Source organism: Tachysurus fulvidraco, chromosome 24 (genome assembly GCF_022655615.1).
Source record: "Tachysurus fulvidraco isolate hzauxx_2018 chromosome 24, HZAU_PFXX_2.0, whole genome shotgun sequence".
NCBI classification, from domain to species: Eukaryota; Metazoa; Chordata; class Actinopteri; order Siluriformes; family Bagridae; genus Tachysurus; species Tachysurus fulvidraco.
The window spans coordinates 8,402,690-8,419,251 of NC_062541.1; the positions used below are offsets into that span (position 1 = coordinate 8,402,690).

Consider the following 16,562-nt stretch of genomic DNA (forward strand, 5'->3'; position numbering starts at 1 on the left):
ATTCTATGCTGGATCAGACAAACCAAATGTAATCAGATAGCTTGACACTGATCTTTACTTTGACTGTTCCCATGTACTAACTACACAAGCGTATTTATATCTTCTATTTAAAATTACACTAAAATATCTCCTTTTCATGTGTAGTATGCAGATATTGTCTCAGTCAGAAGGAAAATACCACAAAATCAGCATTCCACCCTTTTACACCAGAGAGATGTAACCTTTTATTTAAACTTTTTTGTTTTTTTGCTATAACTGTCCAGAAACAGTTGTTTACTCATGCATGCCAAAACCGATTACACCTTAACTTACATAAGACTTGCTGCTGTAATCGATCTGTAATGTTTACATCATAGTTACTTATCATTTAGAGAAATTTCACATAAAGTGGGACAGAAAAAAGTAACAATTAGGAAATAAAAACATTTTTCATTCATTCAAAACTGGAAACGCCAGAGAAAACCTACAGACATGGGGCGATCACGTGAACCTTCACAGACACCAACACCAGCTTAGAGGCAGCTTTGAGCTGTGAGGAAGCAACGTTACCTGCTGTGCCATATCGGCTGTTTTTAGATAGTTAAATACATCGCATAAGTAAACATAACAATTAGTTTCATTTTTAATATTTACTTTAACATTAAATATGTAACAATAATGTGGTTTTATAGTGCAAAGCAGATATAGAATAATTTTTATTTAGTAGGTGCCACAAAGGAAGCAGTTCTGCTTGATCAGTTAAACTAAATTGGGGTTACTTCTCAAACTGATTAAGAACTATTGAAGCTTGAAATGTAACTTCAAGGTTGAATTTTCAAAGTAATACTAAACAATAAAATGGTTTAAAAAATACAGTCTGACATTAATAAAGGTTTCAAATCTATTTCATATTCTGTACATAAGGCCCATTTCCTCTACTATAAGTTAAATTGTTGGCCCTGTTTTTTGGCCACTTATTAAAATATTTACTCTTCCTCCTTTAGTACATTTTACCCTGATTATTAAAACGTGTGTGAACTATTTTATTTTTGCATGTAGCTATAATCCTCCACAATCCAGATAATTCAGTCTGCCAGGATAAATGGATCCAGGTCGAATTCTGGAACTGAAAAAGGCAGATCTGAAATCACATCATCCAAGCAGGCAGATGACACTGTAAAAAATAGGAGAACAATAAATTTACGCTACAGTAAAACCTGTTCACTGTAGGAGCTGATGACAAAGAGAGCTGAAATATGTTGCAGGAAATTTTATTTTAGAAAAAAACATGTACAATGACTCATATGTTTCCAAAAGAGATTAGAAATTATGCCTGACCTGCACAACTGATGCTGGGAAAATTACATGACACATCACTGCTGAAACTCTGGGTTGGTGAGTTCCTGAAGTACTCAACATCACACAGATGTTTCCCCTCAACATCCTGACATTTGGAGTCAGAATTTCTGGCGACCTTTTGGAGTTGGCCAAGCTGTGAACAAATGAGAAGTTTGAGGTTCAAGTTCAGCACAGTTTAGGGGGTAGTGTACATACAGAGGTTAAGCTGCAGATGGACAACATTTTGCTGGTCTACCTGCTGTGAAAGAGCTTCTGTCTGGCTTGGGGTTAAATGAAGGCCAATGTAGGGTTTCTGTAAAGTAAAATAAAGTTAACCAACAATTATTTCTTTCTTCTCTGTATCTGTCAAATATCCAGGACTGTGAGTCTAAGGAGAGCAAAACTGGAGTGACACTAATCAGTGATGAATAGTTATCATTTGATCAGTTATACAGATGATAACTATTGTTGATGAAATATGTGTGTGTTGTCTTAAGGACATAAAATCAAATCTTTAGTTAAAACCTGATTTTTTTCATTTTTGGTTTTCTATACTTCAGGTCACAGTGACATCTGATGGGATTCTAGTAAATAGTAAACATTTCTACCTCTGGAAACCTGTGTCTTTATATTCTGTACTTTTCTTTAGCTGCATAAGAACCATGTTTACACAAAATGTCTACATTTACTGGTGAACATGTAAATTACTAAATTTTTAAATTTGGCACAAAACTGCAAAATCCCATCAGTTTTAGCATCATACAAAGTTGTGATAATGCTACACGGGTTCATAAGCATGAACTACAGCACTCACAGTGTGTAACCTGAATTCATTATCCGGTGAACTAGTTGAAGCCACTTTATTAAGCTGGAGATCGTTCTGAGGATGGATTGGTTTAGTGCTGTGAGCTCTCTCTCTTTCAATTTCTTGGACCAGCTTCTTGGACTGTAGTTTTGGCTGTTGCTTCAAATTCAAATATGATCCCTGTATTCTCATGTTAGGGACATTTTGTTGATTTAATGGATCGTTCCATGATGTGTATGTGTCCTGAGCTTCCAGGACACTGGGATGGTAAGGCTGCTGGTTCTGAGGACTTTCATCGTTGCTTTGGTATTGGAGCTGGTTCTGGTTGTGGTTTAGGAGTTGAAGTTGAGGATTCCAGCGTTGATCAAGTTGCTGGTATTGCTGTTGGTGCTGTGGTGGAAATTGTTGTGCATGTTGCTGTAAGTATTGCTGAGTCTGTGTACAGCTTATCGGTTGTTGCTGTGGCTGGAGATTACTTTGAGTCTGTTGATATTGCTGTGTTTGTTTGTCAGGCTGTTGCTGAGATGTGTAGTGATATGGACTCAGCAAACTGTCCTGGATTTGGCTTTGTGGGTTCTGATTCTGCACATAATGTGGTTGTGGTTTACACTGAGAGCTTATCAGCTTTGAACCCTGTTGTTGGCACCATCTGGTATTTTGTCTGCATTGATCCCATCCCTCTGACTTATGGAGCTGCCAAGATTGAGAAGAATTATGAACCTTTGGAGTCCGTGTTACAGGGAACTGACTGTAAGGATATGGTGGAGGTTTGACCTCCTGTCGTACTTTCGTGCTGTTTAGTGGAACCCCCTGTGGGGTATACAAAAAATCATTTGAATTCACATAGAAAATGTGTTTTATTCTGAAACAAAGTCATCTTTTACATTTAAATAATGAAGCACATCATTATATAATTTTCATGCTTATATTTTACCTACAAAACGTGACAAACGTACAACTTTTACAATTTACATTTAAGCAAAAAAACTACAGAATTTCCTGAAGTGATAAACAATATAATATCATTTTTCCAACAAAATATTAATGCCAAACAAGAGATAAAGTTAACTTAGAAATATTTATATAAAGTTTAGCCATGACATTCACAAAGGAATATGCAAATATAATTTTATATAATTAACTATAATTTTATATTTTAGTGTTTTTTTTCCCCTCTAGTAATATCTTAATGAATGTTATATGAACTACACATTTTTGTTCCTAGTGAATGTGAAAGCTGACTTGTGAAATCCATCATATTAATATCATCCTTCAAATTTGTAAACTTTTGCACACAACCATAGCTCTATAAGCTCCTTTAGGATTAATCAGACGATCACACTTTAACTTACCTGTGTAATACAGGAGAGAGTGGGAGACAGAGTCGGCTGTTGCCAAGGGGATTCTTCACCACTGGGCACCATTAACGGGCTGAGCTGGTTTCTCCTCACTGAAGAAGCCGTTTGTGACACTGTTACCTGCCCACCAGTACGTGGCGAGCAGGAGAGAGAGGACGAGGAACAAGAGCGAGATGCACTAATCCCACTACTGTAGCTGCTAGCTGTTGACTGAAAAGACTGGTTACTCAGAGACGAACTGCTAAAGGAAGACTGCAGGGACTGGCTACTAAGGGAGGACTTCAGGGATGAGCTGCTCAGTGACATGCACAGTGATGTGGAGCTTAGAGAGTCATGTAGCGAGGGGCTGCTGAGCGTCCCCTGGAGATTTGGGTTGCTCAGAGAAGACTGAAGCAAGGGATTACTGTCCATCGCCTGGAGAGCTGATGACAAACCTGAGAAAAGAAGAAACAAGCGCGCTTACAGACCAGTTGTGAAACCAGTTACTTTAAAGTTTCACTTGTTAAATTAGGTGCACTTCAATTAAATGTCTAATATTGGGCAGAATCATCAAATTTGCACTTACAAATTCCGTTAGAATTAAAGTATATTAAATTGAATATGAAATCAGTCAATTGAGAAACATCGTCCAGTTATCTTACTAGGCATGGGAAAATCACTGTCAGTTGAGACTTCATGTGTGGCACTGCTGGGTAGATGGTGTATGCCAGTGGAGCTGCTGATTGACTTGGTGTTGATTGGAGGTTGTGGATTTGAGGCCTCGGGCACGGCAGAGGGCAGACACAGACTGGAGAGGTCTGGCAGAGAGCCGCTTATGCTGTAAGAAGAGACAGCAGACAGGATGATCAAATCTACATCAGTTTAATGTTGTGGAACATCTGTTCCTTTCATCACTTTATTCCTGTATGATATTGTAACTATACAGAGTCACTTGCTCATTCATCTCACTTATATCTCTCTTGAAGATAATAAGACAAAAATGCAGCTTGTCATGTTACTGAGGAACTGCAAAGCCTGTAATCCTCAAGCCTTTCCTGTGAAAAGCGTACAAGAGCTGCTTTACATCTGACTTTCAAAGCATAGGTGCTGAAGACTTCTTCCTTAAATGCTAAATAAACATTAGAGAAAACGTTACCATATCAGTTGATATTATATTGTACCTTGGAGATTTGCATTGCAGCCAACTTCAGTGTCAGAATTGTTAGAGAAACTAACCAGATTCGAGAATTTATGTCTGTTATTGAAGAGATAATGTACTGTGTAGGTTCTACAGTAACAATATGTTTATACATAGATTCCCTGTACATAGGGAATAGAATTATTTTAGCAATATTTCCACTCAGTACTAATTTAATCTGAAAAAGGTCTTACTGATTTCCAGGAGTGTCACATCCAGAACATGCTGATGATATCTGTAAAATAACAGACAATATAACACAATTAGCTGATTCTTTTAAAATATGATATTGAACCATTTAATTTGAGTCATTATCTATATGAACACCACAACCTTCTGTAATTTAGGAGTCCTTCCTTCCTCTTGGACATTCTCCTCAATCAGAGGCACTGGCGGTGAAAACAATGAGATCCCTTAAAGAAAAAATGTTCCTTCAAGAATTATTACATGATCTTAAAGTAAGTGAAGACTGAGATTTATAAACCAAGACAAAGACCTGTCTAAAGCAGATCTTTAAAAGATTTTGTGAATGGTTTTCTCATTGAAGTTCATTCCACCAAATAAAAGCCACACCAATAAAGCATCAAGGTCTTGCATAACAATCATGTCTAGACAAGCTAGATACCTTGGTTTTGAAAATGTACGCTGGCATGCAGGTGTGTTGTTTTGAACCAGGATGCATAGATAATACAGTTTTTTTGTTTTTGTTTAGAGGATGTTTTGTAAATTTATCATCCAGGTAATCGAAGTGCACTTCTTGCTGAATGATTCAGTGTGAATGCACTACTCACACTATTCATACTGCAAAATAAGATTCTGGACACACCTAAGCATTATCAATTTACTGTTACTGCAACAGGAAGTCCGTATGCGGGTTCATTTGATAGAATGTTGGGAGGTTTTGAAGGAGATACAGCACACTGATATGACATATGAAGGGAATTGAAGAGCAATAAGACTTGTGCAGTACTGACACCTAGAAATATATAAAAACTATTGCTTATACAAGAAAATGACCGCACAAAGAAAAGGTCAGATTCCTCTAGTGATGAAGAAATTTGCTGGACCTGATGGTTGTCTTCATTGGAGAAAATCTAAATCATGCCAAGCCGTTCTTAGCCTTATGTTCTGAATGTTGATGGTGAGTGACAGATCCAGCTGAGAGAAAGCCTTGGCCGGTAAGTATATCAGCTTAATGTTCTCATGGTAAATTTTCTGATGGTGGATCTCCACCCAGGAAAAGATACCACAAAGGGGATCAGAGCAACTTGGGAGGGGGACAGAGGGAAAAAGGCATGTATCATTTGTGTAGTAGAGATAAGATAAGCCTATAAAACCTGATTCACTGAGTGCAGTTATTTAGGAAAAAGGTGAAAATGATGGATGTAGTACTGAGCCCTGAGGGTCTCCAGCAGGTGAGGTGATGAAATTAAACCTTTCCAAGCTATATTAAAAATAATTTTTAAATCTAAATGATTTAACACATGTTAATTTCAGTGTGTGATATTCAGAAAACAGCATTTATAAACACAAACCAGCTTTTTTGGGGCAGCCAGTCAAGACCTGTTCAGGATTCGGGTCACCAATGTAGGTCATCCTCACGCTAGTGTGAAGGGCTGAGTCTGAGCGAGTCCTGAAAAAGATAAGTGTAAGATGATACCTGTGGCAGTACAGAATAAAAAATATAGAAAAAACAAAGATTTGTGCTCACCTACTAAGGGCATTCATCTGCGTTTGATCAATATGACTTTTCTCGTTTGCAGGTCTGACAAACCAGTTCCTTTAGAAAGGACACAGAGAAACAAATGACATATTTACATACTAAGGATGTGGCAAAGTATTTTAAGAAAAACAAACAATTGAACATGTAATTAATAAAAAAATCCAATTGGAAATAACATGGTTCCTAACGGTACCTCCTCCAGCTGGGGCCTGATGAAGGAGACAAGTGCACAGACAGATAAGGGGCACTTTCAATCTGTAAACTGCAGTTAAGGAAATCATTCAGAATCATGACTAGTCTTTACTTCGTGTAGTCTAATAACTGAAAGCCGTGTGACTTTCGAGACGTGGGAGCAGATTATGAATCAATATTGCAAAGAGGGATACATGTCTCCTGTTTGGTCGACCATGGACATTGGGCCTGTGATCTCTTTGTCCATGTTCTGTCCTCACATGGTGCTGCTGGCTAACACTGTAGTTCAGATTACACAGCTGTTGGCTCTACATGTTTACAAACAAAACAGAGAGTAAGATGCTGGATGGTACACAGAAAACAAACAAAAGACAATTACGGTAATCCAACGATAAACAGTCAATTGTTTATTTATGGCATAACAGTCGAGTTTGTTTATACTCAAGATGTCAGAAACGATATTAGAAACGAAAATTTTTAGCAAAAAATTCACTCAGTTTAGATTTTGTTTTTCAGCTAGCCTTTATAAATGACTTTGACAAAGGAAGAATGCATTAAAATCTTTCTCATGGCTATTTCAAGGTTGTAAAACCTCAACACTGTAGCCAAACTGAGAGAAACGACTCACTGAGTGTTACAAAGAGCAATTTTTATAAATATATTTACATTTTGCTAAAATGTGTTCATTCCCCCTGTGTATGGAAACTTTTGGGACACCCTGTATAATGCAGTCCCTGGAAAAAAAACAATACTATTTGTCGTGGCTTTTCTAAAACTTGAGTCTTCTCCCTTGCTTTAATATCAGCACCAATACGGTCAGGTCATTTAAGGATTCCCCAGTGTCTTGTATGTAGTTGTACTGTATATATCCTGATGTTGATTTAATGAGGTATGATTTAGTATTGCAAAATGTTTAAAGAATAAGTTCTTGCCTGATTTCCTGATGGACATGCTGATATCTGACTGACATTTGGCAGAGATCCTCCATAATACGACGCCAGGCTCCTTGCTTGTCGGACTTTCTGAGCCTGAATCTGCAGTGTGAAGGATTTGAAACGTTACGCACAGTTATAGTACAAAAAGCGTCAAACATTTAACATTGCTTCAGTCAAAGCAGGTGTTAAATAGAAAATCCACCTTGAATGACTCTATAATTAACCTGACATCTTTAGCTGTAGCCAAGATTTTTTGTAGTTTAGTTGACATGTATAGTGTTACACTGGCTAACATTTTCTATGCCATTTGACTATCTGCTGTTAATGAGCATTCATCTCTACCTAAAACGAATGATGCAGCAGTGGTTTAGTCCTTAGTCTGTACTGTGCTCTCAACTCCTCATCTGTACTGTTCAGCTCAAACAGATCAGATTCCAAAGCTGTAACTGTTATGCTAATAACATTATCAATGCCATCATGTTGGTCATCTTGCAAAGCAGTAATTAGACAAGCCAAGTTTCTGTCACTACTCAGCTAAAATGTGTCATGCAGGTTTACTACCTCCACTAAGTCTCCATTGTATTAATCTACAACATGACATTGAATGCCACTAGCAAATGGTGAGAGATACAGCTCCTGCTGTATTGTTTTATGGAGCTTTCAGTAAAACTGGTCCATTATCAGTCATTTTTGTGTTATTAACACCGCTGTAACTGCACTAGCAATTCTCACTAGACAACTGCTAACCTCTCCTGAGAATAATGAAAATACAGCACCAACTAACAAATTAGCATCAATATTGCTAAAAATATCACAAATATTTCAATGCAAACATACTCAGTTATAAAATAATAGTAATAAGAAGCATTTTAGTTTCAGGATGTATATACATTTGCACATTAAATGCTTTACTGTTCAGTAAATCGTCCAGAAAAGAAGAATAAGATATTTTTGTATTATTTTGAGGACATCAACCACAGATTATTTGCATAATAATAATAATAATAATAATAATAATAATAATAATAATAATAATAATAACAACAACAAAATACGTTATTTAAAATATTTAGAGAATTTCTCATAAACTATAATGCAATAAAAAGCTAATTTTTGAAGAAAGGTAAAAATAAAATATGAAGCAAAAATAGCATGAAATACATTTAGAGGATAAAATTAATTATACAAAAATAAATAAAAATAAAAATACAATTTTTAATAATAATGTACTTTAGTAAAGTTTAATAATGAAATTGAAAACGAAATAAAATCCTAAATACTAAAAAAACAACGATATACTTTCAAGAAATGATGCACGTACAAAATTATTATTTGATAGTATGTGGACTGTACGGATAGATACATGATGTTTACATTTAAACACACACATTTTTATTTAAATTTATTATAATGAGTATTTGAGGGTTAAGGGTCTTTCTCAGAACCCCAGCAGCAGCAGCTTGGTGGACGTGGGATTTGAACCCATGACCCTCTGACCAGTAGTCCAACGCCTTAACCGGTGGACCCCAGATTAAACTAAACTTCACATATTTATGTCATTCACACTCCTATAAACCCTGATTACATGATTTTAAAAAGTTGTATGACCCAAACTGCAGATGCAGCTGAAGTGTGTATTGAAGTCTAGTGTTAAATATGTTACACTTAAACCCGTGTCCAGTCTTATTACGTGTGTGAGAGCAGATTTAAGGCCTTGACTCACCCTGGTGGAAGTGATGTCCGTCATAACCTCCTGGAAGGCGGCTATATCTTCGGCTTGCCGCTGGATTTGCAGCGCGATTTTCTCGCTGAATTTGCGTGGGTTGGAGCTTAAAGACGCGGCGCCTGAACCGGTCCACTGTCCGCGTCCTGCAGCTCCTACGGCCGCTCCTGTCAAGTTCATTATTATACTGTGCTGTGTAGAAAAGTTGCTTTCCCGTTATCCAACATGGACATTGGACCCGAGAGAGAAACACTGTAAGGATTACAGAGAAATGCATTGTGGGAAACGGAGTTCGGAACAACAAGCGATTCTTCAGAAACTACAAGTTGCTAGGCAGGGTTGCCAGGTCTATGTGATTAACCATCATGACATAAAAATCTTTCTTTCATTCATTCATTCATTCATTCATTCATTCATTCATTCATTCATTCATTCATTCATTCTCTAACGCTTTATCCGAACTACCTCGGGTCACGGGGAGCCTGTGCCTATCTCAGGCGTCATCGGGCATCAAGGCAGGATACACCCTGGACGGAGTGCCAACCCATCGCAGGGCACACACACACACACTCATTCACTCACGCAATCCGGACAATTTTTCCAGAGATGCCAATCAACCTACCATGCATGTCTTTGGACCGGGGGAGGAAACCGGAGTACCCGGAGGAAACCCCCGAGGCACGGGGAGAACATGCAAACTCCGCACACACAAGGCGGAGGCGGGAATCGAACCCCGACCCTGGAGGTGTGAGGCGAACGTGCTACCCACTAAGCCACCGTGCCCCCCACATAAAAATCTTTTTTATCAAAATATTTTTTGCAAGATTAACAAATACATCATACAATAAAATAGAGCAGAATCCGAAACATTTGAGCACTTTGCCTTAAACCATATTTATACTGTCCAAATATTTGGATTGGTTTTGCTATTACTGCAAAAATTACATTTTACATTACATTTCAGTTTCATTTCACTTCTTAACTCACTACAATTTAATTATAAACAGAATATATTCATGTGTAACGAGATTATTTATATTGTGTTTTAAACAAGGCTCCGATCTATAATACGGCTAGTGTAAAAAGATGTGTTCTGGCAACATTGTAAGGTTCTGATGAGTCTCAAAACATTTTAGAGTTTGTGGGAAATGTAGTTCCTAGATGTAAACAAACCGTGCTGCATAGTTAAGATACGCTTAAAAACTGTCCAGGAAACAGTGCTTGCGTTGACGAAAATAAGACATTTCCGTTCTTATGACAAAAGTACACACGGAGATTGTGTTTTTGTTAAATATAAAACTGTCTTGAAAGAACGTTACTGCTTTATTAGTGTCTACGAAACTACATTTTCCATCAACCTTGTTTCAAAAACCCGATGGCGTCACTTCCGCTAAACTGGACAACTTTCAGAAAAGATGGAGAACAAAGTTGAGCGTGCGGCTAACGGGAAAAACGTCTCTCTTCCTATTTCACGTGTTAAATTAATAATGAAGAGCTCTCCTGATGTTTCTTGTATTAACCAGGACGCCCTTTTTTTAACCACGAAAGCGACGGTAGTAGTTTATTGTTTGTTTTAGCCTCATTGCACTGACACACTGAAGCTAACTGTTAGCTTAACATCTTATGAATGAGAATTAGTTTTATACTAATTCTTTTGTAGGAGTCTTTTGTTTTAATATATTTATATATTTAAATATAATATGTTTTTTTTTAAACTATTATGCTGTCTTCAAACTGACATTTAAGTGGTGCTTTTTTTTCAGGGGAAGATCATTAAAAAGACCCCATGTGACGTCACTAGGAACCAATTCATCAACATTTGTAGATTTAATGCAGTCACTAAGCTGTCGACACTTAGAAATGCCTCACAAATGATGTATAGTGCACTATGGGTGTTATGTACCTCCTAAAGGACATGCTTTGGTACCTAACTTATTTCAGTGCTCAGTCATTTACATAAATGTGAGTGTTTTTTTTAGATATGGCAACAGAATAGCAAACATGTACATTTTAAGCCCTGTTTAGTGAGATTTTAGTTTGTTTTTAGAAATAAGATTCATTCATAGTTTGAGTTTTGGAATACGTAACTTTTCAAAAATGACTGCTCACTTAATATGTATATGTTCCTCTAGGAGCTTTTTGTTCAGCACTTGGCTTTGACCTCATATAATAATGGCTCAGGAAAACAGGATGGCACCCTGTCCTACAGCGATCTAGCTAACGCTGTGGAGGAGACAGAGCCGTTCCAGTTTCTCACAGGTAAGAGCTTTGTGTTTACCTGAATGTACACTTAAATAATTGATACATATGTAAGAGAGAAACATCAGCCCCATTTTCAGCTGTAAGAAAAGTTCTCTGGAGGTTGTTAGATATTAAGAAGTGATATACTGCTCAATTTGACAACGAACATTGCCTGTCTATGTTGCTTGTCTAGGATGGACTATTGAGTACAGAGGCACACGCAAAGAAAGCCAATACTTTAAGCTGTGTGATTAAGTTACACGTGTTTTCGTGTGATACACTATGTATAAAGTAAAGGCTTGCTATAGGAAGCAGTGAAAGCAGTTTTTAAAAAAATGATTCTGTGATCTGAGTGTTGGACAGATTAATGATCTTCATAAATTCTTGCTCCACCAATATCTCCCTGTTCAGTATACACTAAACCTTTTAGACCATTTACACACACCAATAATACTGCATAAAATAGCCTGATATGAATAATTATTTTATCACAGTTAGCAAACATAAGATAATAGCCTATAAATTGTCCAGGATTAAGACCAAGACCAAACACATAGATAATAGATTATGCATGTCAATTTTTTTTATAGTCGTTGGTCTACTGCACCAGCTTGGTGTATCAGGGCTGACGAGTAGTCACATTAATAACAGACATAGCACAGTGATTAAGACTTAGGGTTACTGACCGGAAGGTTGTGCATTTAAATCTCAGCACCATTAAGCTGCCGTTGTGTACTCTGTCATGAACATGTTATCATGTAAAAATAAAGAATGTCTTGCATTGATCCTTCATACTGAGCCATTAAACTGATGGAACCAGTAAAATTAGGGTCTGCGCAAAAAACGGGGAACTTATAAAAATGCCAATTAACATCTTTCTCTCATTTTAGATATTCTTCCAAGGAAAATCTTGGCCAGGGATTATCTGAAGTCCATGGAAAAAATGGAAGAAGAAGAAGAAGCCAACTGATTTTTGGGGGACGCCCCAAAAACAACAAAAAACATGAACTTTTACTTCGTTTTCATTCTTAAAAATTGTTTGATGATAACATGATGGGAACAGTAAAAAAAACAAAAAAAAAAACAACTTTCCACTCAACCGATAGACATGAACTCTTGGACATCCCAACCGCATAAATATGTTCAGTTCCTCACACCTTGTGGTTCAAGGGGTGACACAGGGTTTTTTTTTGTATTGAGATATGTAGTGTAGCTCTCACAGCAAACTGCAAAGTGACCACTTTATGTTGTATAACTGCTGAATAGCTCCTACAGCTATTACATTTTTGGTCCTAACTGACTCCAACATTACAGCTGCTTTAAAAGCAGTTACTCAGGGTGTACACACATTAAATGGGCATTAAAATGTTAGTATTTCTTATTCTACATCTGAAGATAACTTTCTCAAACTCACATGTGTGGATTGTGAAATTGAAATATATATTTATACCTGATCTTTTTTGGATCTAACAATTTTGCAATGATACAATTGTTTAAAATCAAAGTTAATCAAAAAAGATCCTGTAGGTTTTATTACAGTGTCCTTTATTGTAGATCAGAATTGACTATACCATAGTTTGTGTTGTTTGTTTGAGATTCTTGTACTTTTCTGCTGTTTCACCTGATGACATGCACTGAGCCGATTTTTCAAAGCCGTGTGTCTTTATACTTGTACTTGAAATTTGTTTAACAAATTGTTTAAGTTTTGTAAAGTGTACTGTATGATTTTGCTGTATTTTGTCCATTAAATAAACCTTTTGCTTTCTTATTTGCTCAATTTTAGTTCTGGCTTTACCACTTTAAGAATATTGTGCTGAAATCATGGCATAAAACCCAGCACTTTGTCTAAAATTGCCTTGATATTTCCTTTGAGTAATCACATTTTCTCAGAACACGAACAACATTTCACACACAGTATCACAACATGCATCAACATACAAAAAAAAGGAATTTTATGTTTAATTATAAAACATACAAAGACACCTATCAAGCAACATCCAATTAGATTCTCCTAAGAGTAAGTTTAAAATGCAGTTATAAAAGTACTAACATCTTCATATCATTTACTCCTACGAGTGAAACAGTTCTAATACAAAAGAAATCATGCTTCAGGTGTAAAATCCTGCTTCCTCACGAGCATGCACTGCGCTGAGTGTCAGTCATCTGCTAGAATGTCATTTACTGGTTCAGTAGTCGGGTTAGTCGAAGTTGTATGGCATTCAGTGTCCTCTCGAGATTAAAGAGATGCTGTTCCAGAAGAGCTGCCATTTCTTCCCTGCCATTTATGGTGTTCACGGTGTTTGCAATCTGCTCCTTTAAACTAGAACAAAGAAATTTAGTCAAATTAATCAAAGAACAGAATCTAACTGTTATCAGCTAATATTACTGAAGTACATTTTGTTCCATATTAGATTGTTGTCGCATGTTCACATCTCCAATGTCAAAAGCCTTTATAAAGTTTAGGAAATGAATTTGATTGACATAAATAATAAATCAGTACATCTCACCATGTTTACTAGCAGTGGTTCCGATGCATATTAGGTACAGTGGATATAAAATGTTTATACAGCGGTAAAAGTTTTTATAATGGAAAAAATCTTTTAATTATGACATAGCAACCAATAAAATGCATGTAAAATAAACAAACAAACAAATAGTTTATGGGAAAAGGACATTTCTATAAGGCTGTTCTCTCCATTTGGGACTGGAGCGCTAGTCTTGATAGAGGGAATCAGGGATAGATCCAAGTATCTATCTATTTTGATACAAAGCCTGTAGTCCTTTGTTAGACAGTTGAAGGTGAAGAAAAAATTCACCTTTCAGCACAATAAAAAAAAATCAAGTACAGTACTTTCAGGCATATGAGCCAATGTGTGAACAATTTCTTTTCAGAAAAATTGTTCACACATTGGCACATACAGTATGCCTGAAAGTACCTTTATTCTAACACCACACTTGGTCAACCAGATTATTAAAAAAAAATCCTTATAAAGAGTTTTCACCTGAATTTTGTTGGTTGGTTCAGTTTATTTACATCACAAAAATTTATTTATTTATTTTTACATCAAAACAAATGGCATTTCAAAAGGGCTGTGCAGGCTTTTTATATGTACTGTACACCTGAAGGTAGGCATTTTTTTTCTCTCATCTGAGCCTTATGATAGGATGCAACTTACCTTGCAATCAAAGTATCATGTTCATCACCCTCTTTCCTCTTCGCATCCAGGTTGAAGAAAACCTTCTGCATGGATTCTACAGTCTGAGAAATACTGAGGTGATCTTCCCGAACCCCTTGGACATCCACCATGGCCTGCTGCTCATATGAGTCTCCTCCCTCCTCCAAGCCGCTGGCCTCAGTCACAGCATGGAGCGCCGCACGGTTCTGCAGAACCAGCAGACGTGTCTCCTCAAACTCCTCTGGCCCTGCTATGTTTTCCCAGCACACAGGCGAGGATGGTGGCAGCCAGAAACGCTGTGTGCAGTTTGCTGCATGTTCAGGTGTCTCTGTGACAAAGGGACTGTGAGCAGGGAAGCTGTGCAGCAGCTCATGTAGGCCAGAGCCCCAGTCCCAGTCTCGGTCCCCCATGTCCACGTGAATGCTGCCTCCACTGCGCAACACAGTGAGAAGGAGCAGAAGAAACCATGCCATCTTGCTGCAGCTAAGGAATAAGAAAACACTATATTACCCCAAACGCAATATTTCTTCTACTTCTATTTTCCTGGGGTTTAGGATTTAGAGGATCATTAGGGTCCTTTGCTTCATATAGAGTGGTTCCAGTTACTGACATGTTCTGATTGGTAAACACTTGAAGGGTTTCACATAAAGTTTTTCAAAGTGATGTCACATGGATAAGTGAATATGTCATGATGCCATGTGTATATGAAGTGAAAACAGTTCTAAAGTTAGCTGGTGCTCGTTAAATGCTTATAATTACGGAATTCCTGCCTATTAATGTATAATCCATTAATTATTATTCCATTGAAGTTGAGCCATTCAACTTCTTCCTGCCTTCAGCAATCATGCAAAATTTTGTCATTGTTCCCCACTTGGTGAATCTCTCACTATATGTGGTGGCTTTTTTTGGCGGTCACTTTTACTGACGTTATTTCAAAGAAGAGCCTATTGACAAATCTAAAAACTTTTTGAGCAGATATTAATGACATCCTGCACTCGATACGCCTCTCGGCTCACTGCTGGTTAACACGACTGCAGGTGTTATGAATTGAGAAAGCAGATTCATTTGACTCACTACTGGTGTGTAAATCCTAATTTGCACGTGACAACACCTTTCCAGCATCACCATTGTGTTCTAACAACCGGTCATTCACACACTGCTTTCCAATAACCAATCACTTTTTTGGTATTGTTGCTTCCAACAGCTAAACACTAACCACTGCTCACTTCTTTGATCTTGTTATTTCTTCTTATAAATGTATAATATATCATTATGTCATGTAATACATCCGATGATCTATATTATGTCTCGAAAAAAATCCTTTCTTTATATAACCACGACGATCAAACGAATAAGCGGCTCGTTTTATGACGTCATAAGGCGGGTTTTTTTGTTTGTTTGTTTGTTTCTATTTGACCATGTATCAGCTACTTTCCCCTGAACAGAGTCAACACTTACACACAATCACACACTCCGAAACGTGTTAAAGCGACAAAACGTCAACACCGCATCTCCACCTATGGATTTTATCTACCTAGAATTGCCTTCACAGCTCGGACTTTCCTGTCTGTTTTTATGTAATTACTTATGGAACCAACAAACATCAAACCTTGAAAACTGAACATTTTACTTGACTGTATTTCACGCATTTTTATTTAAAAAAAATTGGCTTAAAAAAGAATATCAGAAATGTCTGATCTTACCTTCAGTGTGTGAAGTGAAGCGTTCTTTGTGCGCTCCGATGGGGCTGTATGTGTGTGTGTGTGTGTGTGTGTGTGTGTGTGTGTGTGTGTGTGTGTGTGTGTGTGTGTGTGTGTGTGTGTGTGTCTCCAGTTCGCACAGCTGGAAAATCTGACTCGCTCTCTCTGCACTATTTGTGTGCCGGTATTAATTAACCCTCAGAAACACACAGCCA

The 16,562-nt window shown here is 37.2% G+C and overlaps 3 protein-coding genes across 5 annotated transcripts; 1 reads left to right on the top strand and 2 right to left on the bottom strand.

Annotated features, from left to right (window-relative positions):
• Positions 1-191: 191 nt before the first annotated feature.
• Positions 192-9,521, bottom strand: crtc2 (CREB regulated transcription coactivator 2). 3 transcript variants are annotated; one of them, XM_047807997.1, is made up of 14 exons: positions 9,231-9,521; positions 7,505-7,606; positions 6,767-6,880; positions 6,574-6,635; positions 6,369-6,437; positions 6,193-6,290; positions 4,991-5,070; positions 4,852-4,892; positions 4,122-4,297; positions 3,475-3,914; positions 2,132-2,815; positions 1,574-1,630; positions 1,318-1,471; positions 192-1,153 (listed from the first exon to the last, which is right to left on the bottom strand). In XM_047807997.1, the coding sequence occupies exons 1-14, from the start codon at positions 9,408-9,410 to the stop codon at positions 1,065-1,067; spliced, it is 2,346 nt and encodes a 781-aa protein (XP_047663953.1). In that variant the 5' UTR covers positions 9,411-9,521; the 3' UTR covers positions 192-1,064. The 3 variants fall into 3 exon arrangements, with proteins under 3 accessions (XP_047663953.1, XP_047663952.1, XP_047663951.1); XM_047807996.1 differs by having other exon boundaries at positions 2,132-2,932; positions 4,991-5,046; positions 9,231-9,517; XM_047807995.1 differs by having other exon boundaries at positions 2,132-2,932; positions 9,231-9,517.
• Positions 9,522-10,600: 1,079 nt separating this feature from the next.
• Positions 10,601-13,239, top strand: chrac1 (chromatin accessibility complex subunit 1). Its single transcript, XM_027175897.2, has 3 exons — positions 10,601-10,783; positions 11,363-11,489; positions 12,362-13,239. The coding sequence occupies exons 1-3, from the start codon at positions 10,646-10,648 to the stop codon at positions 12,439-12,441; spliced, it is 345 nt and encodes a 114-aa protein (XP_027031698.1). The 5' UTR covers positions 10,601-10,645; the 3' UTR covers positions 12,442-13,239.
• Positions 13,240-13,400: 161 nt separating this feature from the next.
• On the bottom strand, positions 13,401-16,506 carry si:ch211-57n23.1. The gene is made up of 3 exons (XM_027175895.2): positions 16,351-16,506; positions 14,648-15,130; positions 13,401-13,791 (listed from the first exon to the last, which is right to left on the bottom strand). The coding sequence occupies exons 2-3, from the start codon at positions 15,118-15,120 to the stop codon at positions 13,650-13,652; spliced, it is 615 nt and encodes a 204-aa protein (XP_027031696.1). The 5' UTR covers positions 15,121-15,130; positions 16,351-16,506; the 3' UTR covers positions 13,401-13,649.
• Between the last annotated feature and the right edge of the window lie 56 nt (positions 16,507-16,562).

Excerpts from the sequence above, each read along its gene's own strand:
- crtc2 (XM_047807995.1), bottom strand. The coding sequence starts at position 9,410 with ATGAACTTGACAGGAGCGGCCGTAGGAGCTGCAGGACGCGGACAGTGG. Across the intron at positions 6,438-6,573 it reads TCAGGCCCCAGCTGGAGGAG|GAACTGGTTTGTCAGACCTG; the intron begins GTACCGTTAGGA and ends TCCTTTCTAAAG. Across the intron at positions 1,631-2,131 it reads ATGAATTCAGGTTACACACT|AAACCCTACATTGGCCTTCA; the intron begins GTGAGTGCTGTA and ends TTTACTTTACAG.
- chrac1 (XM_027175897.2), top strand. The coding sequence starts at position 10,646 with ATGGAGAACAAAGTTGAGCGTGCGGCTAACGGGAAAAACGTCTCTCTT. Across the intron at positions 10,784-11,362 it reads TTTTAACCACGAAAGCGACG|GAGCTTTTTGTTCAGCACTT; the intron begins GTAGTAGTTTAT and ends ATGTTCCTCTAG. Across the intron at positions 11,490-12,361 it reads GCCGTTCCAGTTTCTCACAG|ATATTCTTCCAAGGAAAATC; the intron begins GTAAGAGCTTTG and ends CTCTCATTTTAG.
- si:ch211-57n23.1 (XM_027175895.2), bottom strand. The coding sequence starts at position 15,120 with ATGGCATGGTTTCTTCTGCTCCTTCTCACTGTGTTGCGCAGTGGAGGC. Across the intron at positions 13,792-14,647 it reads CATGATACTTTGATTGCAAG|TTTAAAGGAGCAGATTGCAA; the intron begins GTAAGTTGCATC and ends TCTTTGTTCTAG.